The 8,986-nt window shown below is 39.5% G+C and overlaps 1 protein-coding gene and 1 long non-coding RNA gene across 2 annotated transcripts; one reads left to right on the forward strand and one right to left on the reverse strand.

The window, feature by feature from the left end:
- Positions 1 to 1,822: 1,822 nt before the first annotated feature.
- PDZD9 (PDZ domain containing 9) lies at positions 1,823 to 8,934 on the forward strand. The gene is made up of 3 exons (XM_048865863.2): positions 1,823 to 2,088; positions 4,502 to 4,694; positions 8,559 to 8,934. Exons 1-3 carry the CDS (start codon positions 1,890 to 1,892, stop codon positions 8,932 to 8,934), a joined length of 768 nt encoding a protein of 255 aa, XP_048721820.1. The 5' UTR covers positions 1,823 to 1,889.
- LOC125643384 (uncharacterized) lies at positions 2,401 to 7,100 on the reverse strand. The gene is made up of 2 exons (XR_007358711.2): positions 6,884 to 7,100; positions 2,401 to 4,681 (listed from the first exon to the last, which is right to left on the reverse strand). It is a non-coding gene; the product is annotated as an uncharacterized LOC125643384 (long non-coding RNA).
- Positions 8,935 to 8,986: the final 52 nt, after the last annotated feature.

Genomic DNA, 8,986 nt, shown 5'->3' on the forward strand with positions numbered 1-8,986 from the left:
ACCTTTGTCACCCCACTTCTCAGCATCCAGAGACACCTCTTCTTTTGGAGGGTTGGGTATTTTGATACATGCTGCATTCTCATAAGATCTGGAGTGGGATACAGGGCAGATGGCCAGAGGAGAGAATGTCATTTCAGGGGAAGAGAGCTGGATATTACTTCATTCAGAAGACCTGCAGAATTTAGGATTGGCCCTGAAGAGCTTTATGAGAAATGTAGGGGTGCTTCAGGATAAGGTTTGTAAAGTTTCCGATTCTCTCTCCTTACAGAACAAAAAAGTCATCCAGACACTTTCGCTGGAGATTATGGAAATGGACCAATATCAGGTGAGGATAGAATCAAGAGCATGATCCAAAGCCCATTGGAGTCAATGGGGAGGTCTTTCCATTCATTTCAATGGGCTTTGGTCAGGCCCTCTCTTATTTTATGCTTTTATTCTTCCTGTCATGTGCTGCAGGGTGATCTAGTGTAGTGAATACAGGGCCAGAAATCAGGAACTTGGATTCTAATCCTCATTATAGTACAGACTTTCTACGTGATTTGGGGCAAATCACTTAGGAGTATGTTCACACTAGCTGGGAGTACGTCTCCCTGCATGAGCAGACAGACATAAGCTAGTTCCGTTTGAAATAGCGCACTAAAATGGCAGTGTGGACATCGTGGCATGGGTGGCGGCACAGGTTAGTCACCTGAGCTCGGAGCTGGGTGGACTCATATTTGAACAGCTAGTCTGTGCTGCAACATCCACATTAATTTTAGAGTCCTAGCTGGAGCGGAGCTAGTGCAAGTCTGTCTGCCCAGGCTGGGAAGCACTCTCCCAGCTGAGGCGTAGACATACCTTTTGGGCCTGATCACAAACCACATAAGAATATTGACTTCAGTGGATTTTAAGTTATGCCTTTTATCTTTCTGTGCTTTACCCTCCTCCATCTGTAATATGGTGGTAATCTTTATAAAGTGCTTTCAAATCATTGGAGGGAAAGTGCTGTGTAAGTTTAAATTAGGAGTAGTATTTCAGCTACACTGCCATAGCAGCCCAAAGTTTACATTTTCTTAAAACAGGGTACGGCAGATAAATCAGTTTTAACACAAGAAAGCTTGTTTTAAAATGCTTTTGCGGCAATCTCATCATTTTCCAGGCTTTTGGTCCAGAGGCAAGCTGAGGGTGGAGGGTTCATTTTGTGATCTGCATTATATTTGCTGGTGGAGTCAAGTTAGAATGAGCGGTCCTTTATTGTGTACTATTTATATTATGCATTTTAATGAACAGTGAATGCTCACAGTATAGCACCTAAAGAAATTAAATACATTTGCCAAGCACCAGTCCCTTCCTTCATGCAAGCAGCAGTGTGTAAAACCCATCTGCTGGAAATCTGGATATGAATCTTATCCAAAAATATTGACACAGGAAATTAATTTTCTCATATGAATTTACAGCTTTCTTGAAAGCTCTAACAGTTGGTGGCCTCGCTATGCTGTCATTTCTCTACCTCGTTCTCTTCCTTCCATGAATGCATACAGCCATTTAAAAAAATTATTCTAAAGTAATATACAATGTAAGCAATATTTGTTTGTTTTGCTCAATACAGTGTGTGAACTTTTAGAAACAGGCTTCTGAGTGTGTTGAGAAAAAGCTATTTTAGAAATATTTCTTTTTAGATTATTTATGGAATACACAACATAACTTTTACATAGGCGTGTTTTCTGGCACCTCTTCAGCAGCCCATCCCTATTCAGAAAAGCACTTAAGCGTATGTTGAACTTTAAGCATGTGGGACTTAAGTGCTTTGCTGATGAAATGAATTTAAGTACCTGCTTACTTGCTTTGCTGAGTTAGGGCTTGTTTTGGTGGAGTAAGAAAATCACAATATCATAATTTCAAGTAGTAAAATGTCCCTCTCACTTTCCAAAGGGCAGTTTCCAGCACTGGAAAAGATCTCTGAACATACTTTAAGTGCTACATTAAAGACCAATATTAAGATGGGAGAACAAGGATTAGGTCTTATAGTAATTCAGAATGGACCATATCTCCAGATAACAAGTCTTGTTCAGAAAGGCTCTGCAGCTAAGAATGGAAGACTCAAACCAGGTAAAAAAAAAATATAACCCTAATCTTCAGAATTCCATAGGTGTGTTCCATTCCAGAGTTTATACTTTGTTGCCCTGCTTTTGACCTCATTTATGCTGATGTAAATCAGGAGTAATATTGCTTAAATCAGTGGAATTACAGAGGCATAGAACTGGCTCAAGCAATATGAGAGTCAGGCTCAATGTCACAGAAATATCCAACTGATAAATTAAGCCAGTCCAGTTTTATATTAAAATTCCTATTGTCTTAATTTGATTAAAATTGGCTGACAGAGGTGACTATTTTTGAATTAGATCAAGAAAAAAGCATATCTAAATTGCACACACTTTTATATATATAATATAAACGGGATTGGAACAATGTGTTATGCATCTTACTTTAAGTATTCAAGACCAAAACAAATTGCTTACTCGTGTTTCATATATTTCATAGCTGCATTGTAATGTGCAGTTTTCTTACACAGGCATCTATAAACATGATAAAAATAATTAATATAAAGCAATCGGAAAGGATTAAAGAACAAAAAAGAATCACTCAAAGCCCAGCTTAGGTTGTCATAAAAATTAACAATGGAAAAGACATGTATTAGGTCATCTGTTTTCCCTAGACTAGGTTATCCATACTTCTTTTGGCAGCAGAGGGTGGATTGCCTAGTGGTTTAGTGAAAAAAATTGGTTGTTTCGGCATAGTCACTCCCCCCCCCCTTACTACCCTAATGTCTGAGGATAGTAAGAGAACCAGGGTGCAGCAGATGAGCAAATGTCAGAAACCCCACTACTGCGGCTGAACTTGGCAGCCTCCAGTTCTGCTGGTCCTTATGCCTTGTGAACTTCTTTTGATATTTTACTTCATTATTATTCCTGGTTCTTGGACCCCAATAACTGAAGTTCATGAAGAGAGGTCCTCTGTTGAAATGGGCATTTTTATTTATTTATTTTTTTTATAAAGGTAGCCCCTCTCCTATTATAATGAACATTTGCTTGTGCACAGGAATGGGAAAATGACACTTTGCTATAAAAGGGTTCTACTGTACTTAAAATTTCTCCTTTCTGGACACTGGATGCGCTTTCACAGCTGACAGCTTTTAACAAATAATTGTTCTTCATGTTAGAAGTCTTGATATAAGACTTTCAAAACAATAAATTCATGTCTCCATAAAATTAGGATTGTCATCATATGCTGCCTCTTGGAACAAATGTAATAGTTCTTTAGTCATCTGACTACTAGCCTGATTATAGTTAACATTTTTAACTAAAGTGAAAATATCTTAGGACAGTTTGACAAAAGGAGAATAAGGGTACTATTTAATCAGGGGTATCAAATTCGTGCAACCATTTTAAATTATGGTCTGTGAATAAAAGATATACAGTAACTCCTCAGTAAGTGAAACAATGTTAAATGAATCCAATTTCCTGATCAAAATAAATGTAAATGGGGGGGGGGTTAGGTTCCAGGGAAATTTTTTTCGCCAGACAAAAGACTATATATATACGTACACACGTATAAGTTTTAAACAATTTAATACTGTACACAGCAATGATGACTGTGAAGCTTGGTTGAGGTGGTGAAATCAGAGGGTGGGATATTTCCCAGGGAATGCCTTACTGCTAAATGATGAATTAGCACTTGGCTGATCCCTCAAGGGTTAACACATTGTTGTTAACATAGCCTCACACTCTACAAGGCAGCATGAATGGAGGGAGGGGAAACAGCATGGCAGAGAGAGACACAGACACACACCATGTATATGTGACAGAGAGAGATGCACATTGCCCCTTTAAGTACGCTGACCCTAAGTACATTGCCTTTTTAATTAGATCAGTTAGTTGAGACAGCAGCTGCTGCCAGAAAGCTCCCTCCGGCCTGAGCCCTGCCATGTGCCCCCCCTGCTCTGTGGAGATGGGGTAAAGGAGCAGGGGGCAGGAGCAGGGGTTAAGGGGACATGCTGACATTAGCACCCCTTTCCCCCCCCCCCAACCTCCGTCTGCACAGCAAGCAGGAGGCTCCAGGGAGCAGATCCAAGGCAGAGGGCAGGGGCAGGAGCAAGCAGGAGCAGCACACAGCAGCGGGGGGAGGGACACCTGAACTGGCCGACAATTGATAGCCTGCTGGGCAGCTGCCTTACAGGGAACTTAGGGGAGTAGGGAGCTGATGAAGGGGCTGCTGGTCCACCCTGGTTCCAAGCCTCCACCAGCTAGCTCCAACGGGCTGCTCTTTCTGCAAGCAGTGGACAAAGCAGGTGGCTGCCAAACAATGTTATAAGGGAGCATTGCGCAACTTTAAACGAGCATGTTTTTTAATTGCTTGGCAACGTAACCATGAAACAAGGTTAACTAGGACGACTTTAAGTGAGGAGTTACTGTCTAGAGTTGGGATTTTTATACTGAACACTCTTGAATTTTTCCCCTGGCAGGTGATATTTTGATTAAAATTGGACACGCTAACGTTTTAGGATGGACACTGCGAGAGCTTTGGCAACTTTTGCACAATATTCCCATAGGATCAGTTCTACAGATCAGGGTTTACAGAGATTTTGTTGAAGTACCTCAGCACTGGCAAAATGCACTTGAATTAGTTCCTGAAGTAAAGCCTCCTGTGAAGACAGAGTAAGAAACAAATGCTATTTTCAATGGGTTTCTTCACAATATATAGTTTAGTTATATTAGTCTACTGAGCAAGACAGGGAAATGACGTGGTAGCATTCTGGTTTTAGTTTCATTACTAATCAAGTATAAAAGGTAGAGTTCTTTTAAAAGTGTACCTCTTTCCAATGTAATTGTCTCCTACTCTTAGAAATATCTTGAAGGTAGTACAGCTACCCAGAAACTTACTTACCTGGAAAAGTCAACAGGTTTTCCAGTGTTTGTTGCCTAGACATTGTTCAAAAGTACTAAGATAAAACACCAAATTTCAATTTCAGACTTTTTCCCATCCTCAAAGGGCAACTGTCATTGGGAGAGCACCTCATCTTGTATAAGCTGGTTTAGCTTCCTTGACTTAAATGCAGCTATGCCTATTTACATAGTTAAGGACATAGATTATTATATGTACCTGATTTTACCAAGATACAGGTAACCAGAGACCTGTAACCAGATAAACAGTTTAATGGGTCACTAGTCATTCAATCATATTAACAATAAGGCCATGGCTTACTATGTTTAGTCCTCATGACCTCTTAATTGACCTTTCCAGAAATGTTTACATAGCTGTGTAGTGTTATGCTCAGTTTCTACAAAGATAAGTATTATGAGGCCTTTTTAAAAAAAAAGTCATAAGTTCTCATCTCCTAAAAATAAGCCTCACTATGACAAGTAGTAATCGATGCTAGACGGGGCACTAGGCAGTAAAAGTTTTTCTAAGGCATGGGGACAGATGTTCTAGTAGGGAGGGAAGACTAAAGCTCAGGAACAGGAAAGAAGATGGAGTTTACAGTGAAGAAGGTAGCTGGGAATGGGAACATCAAAAGCACCTGATTAGGGCACAAGAGTGATAAGAATGAAGGAGGAAGTTCAGGCAATTAGAAAGGGGACTGTCTGGAAGGTTAGTTCTTTAAACTTGCATTGCAACTAGGGCTGTTTTTGACAAATTCCTGCTGTTATTTATCACCTTATTATCTTCTAGGTGTTTGCAAATTGATTGCTTAATTATTTGCTCCATTATCTTTCTGGATACAGAAGTTAAGCTGACTGGTCTGTAATTCCCCAGGTTGTCCTATTCCCTTTCTATAGATGGAAACTAGATTTACCCTTTTCCAGGAAGACTGAAGACATTCCAGAAGCCATGACTTTCCAAAGATAATTGCTTATGGCTCATGTCCTAAATATAAAGGGAAGGGTAACCACATTCTGTATACAGCACTATAAAATCCCTCCTGGCCAGAGGCAACATCCTGTTACCGGTAAAGGGTTAAGAAGCTCAGCTAACCTGGCTGGCACCTGACCCAAAGGACTAATAAGGGGACAAGATACTTTCAAATCTTGGGGGGGGAAAGCTTTTGTTTGTGCTCTTTGTTTACATGGTTGTTCTCTCTTGGGACTGAGAGAGGCCAGACAGAAATCCATCTTCTCCAACCCATCCTAATTGAAGTCTCCAGTATTGCAACCAGTAGGGGTAAGCCAGGCAAGGCGGATTAGTTTATCTTTTGTTTTGTGTGAATTTTCCCTGTGTTAGGAGGGAGGTTTATTCCTCTCTTCTGTAACTTTAAGGTTTTGCCCAGAGGGGGATCCTCTGTGTTTTGAATCTGAATACCCTGTACAGTATTTTCCATCCTGATTTTACGGAGATGATTTTTGCCTTTTTTTTTTTTAATAAAATCCTTTTAAGAACCTGACTGATTTTTCCATTGTTCCAAGATCCAGGGGTTTGGGTCTTTGATGATTTTCTAACTACTTGGTTAGGATATTATTCTCAAGCCTCCCCAGGAAAGGGGGTGTGTAGGGCTTGGGGGGATATTTTGGAGGAAGACATCTCCAGGTGGTCTCTTTCCCGGTTCTTTATTTGAAACGCTTGGTGGCGGCAGCATACTGTTCAAGGACAAGGCAAAGTTTGTACCTTGGGGAAGTTCTTAACCTAAGCTGGTACGAATAAGCTTGGGGGGGGGGTCCTTCATGCAGGTCCCCACATCTGTACCCTAGAGTTCAGAGTGGGGAAGGAACCCTGACAGCTCAGATATCCCCTCAGTCAACTCCTTGAGTATTCTAGGATGCATTTCATCAGGCCCTTGTGATCTGAAGACATCTAACTTGTCTAAGTAATTTTTGACTTGTTCTTTCCCTATTTTAGACTCTGATCCTACCTCATTTTCACTGGCATTCACTAGGTTAGATGTCCACTCACCACCAACGTTCTTAGAGAAAACAAAAACAAAGAAGTCATTAAACACCTCTGCCATTTCCACATTTTCTGTTATTATCTTTCCCTTCTCATTGACTAACGGGCCCACCCTGTCCTTTGTTACATAACTGCACTCAAAAACAACATAAAACTTTAGAGCCTACAAGTCCATTCAGTCCTACTTCTTGTTCAGCTGATCGCTAAGACAAACAAGTTTGTTTACATTTATGGAAAATAATGCTGCCCGCTTCTTGTTTATAATGTCACCAGAAAGCAAGAACAGGTATTCGCATGGCACTTTTGTAGCTGGCATTGCAAGGTATTTACGTGTCAGATATGCTAAACATTTGTATGGCCCTTCATACTTCAGCCACCATTCCAGAGGACATGCTTCCATGCTGATGCTCGTTTAAAAAAGGCAGCGTGAATTAAATTTGTAACTTAAGTCTCCTTAGGGGAGAATTGTATGTCTCCTGCTCTATTTTACCCGCATTCTACTGTATATTTAGTGTTATAGTAGTCTCTGACGATGACCCAGCACATGTTCTTTTTAAGAACACTTTCACAGCCGATTTGACAAAATGCAAATATACACCAAGGTGAAATTTCTAAAAATAGCTACAGCACTCGACTCAACATTTAAGAATCTGAAGTGTTGTCCAAAGTCTCAGAGGGACGTGGTGTGGAGCATGCTTTCAGAAGTCTTAAAAGACCAACACTTCAATGCGGAAACTACAGAACTCGAACCACCAAAAAAGAAAATCAACCTTCTGCTGGTGGCATCAGACTCAGATGATGAAAATGAACATGTGTCAGTCCGCTCTGCTATGGATAGTTATCGAGCAGAACTTATCAGCATGGATGCATGTCCTCTGGAATGGTGATTGAAGCCTGAAGGGACATATGAATCTTTATCACCTCTGGCATGTAAATAAATATCTTGTGACACCAGCTACAAACATTCCATTCAAACGTCTTTTCTCACTTCCCTTGTAAACAAGACGTGGGTAGCATTATCTCCTGAAAATTGTAACCAAACTTGTTTGTCTGAGTAACTGGCTGAACAAGAAGTAGGACTGAGTGGACTTGTAGGCTCTAATATTTTACATTGTTTTATTTTTGAATGCAGTTATTTTGTACATAATTCTACATTTGTAAGTTCAACTTTCATGATAAAGTGATTGCACTATAGTACTTGTATTAGGTGAACTGCAAATATTTGTAATAAAAATATAAAGTGAGCACTGTACACTTTGTATTCTGTGTTGTAATTGAAATCAATATTTGAAAATGTAGAAAGCATCAAAAAATTTAAATAAATGGTATTCTATTATTGTTTAATCACACAATTAAACAGATTAATCCCTTACTGACTTAGTTGCAATTAGGGCTGTCGAGTCAAATTCTTTAATATTCTAAATGAACAGGTAAGGATAGCTTTGTTTTTATTTTACTGAAAAAAGATATTTAAATTGACACTCCCTTTTGTTGTTTAAAACCCAGATGTTGTAGCATTACGTTAAGTCCAAGCAGAAGAATACACAAAAAAAATTGCACAAATCTGATTTCAATTTTGACACCCTAATCACAAGTAAAGAACTTGTAATTAAAGCTATGTAACTGTTGTACATTTTTAGCATTTCAAGTAAAGACAGTGAGACAAAAGACGACACGTGGACAAGTAGTGATGATTATGAAGATGCAGACTCTGACAGAAGTCTTATATATGAAACTACACAATCATTTTGTTCTACCAAAGAATTGCCATCAATATCGAAAACTTGGCATGCATTTAAAAGAAAAAAACACACATTTACTGTAGGTGCTGACATTGGATGTGACATTATAATTCATAAAGATTTTGATGCATGGTATAGTTCTGACTTTGCTACTGATGGTATTAGATCTCTTTCATACTGGACTATGGAAACACATGACAGCGAGTCAACATCATCCTCTTCCTCTATATCAGATGCATTTTGGCTTGAAGAGTTTGCCAGTATTTTGGAATAACTAAATGGTCACATCCAATTTCAAGCCTTCAGAAACTGGATTTTTCTGAAAC

Source organism: Caretta caretta, chromosome 10, assembly GCF_965140235.1.
Source record: "Caretta caretta isolate rCarCar2 chromosome 10, rCarCar1.hap1, whole genome shotgun sequence".
In the NCBI taxonomy this organism is placed as follows: Eukaryota; Metazoa; Chordata; order Testudines; family Cheloniidae; genus Caretta; species Caretta caretta.

Excerpts from the sequence above, each read along its gene's own strand:
- PDZD9 (XM_048865863.2), top strand. The coding sequence starts at position 1,890 with ATGTCCCTCTCACTTTCCAAAGGGCAGTTTCCAGCACTGGAAAAGATC. Across the intron at positions 2,089-4,501 it reads GAATGGAAGACTCAAACCAG|GTGATATTTTGATTAAAATT; the intron begins GTAAAAAAAAAA and ends TTCCCCTGGCAG. Across the intron at positions 4,695-8,558 it reads AAGCCTCCTGTGAAGACAGA|CATTTCAAGTAAAGACAGTG; the intron begins GTAAGAAACAAA and ends GTACATTTTTAG.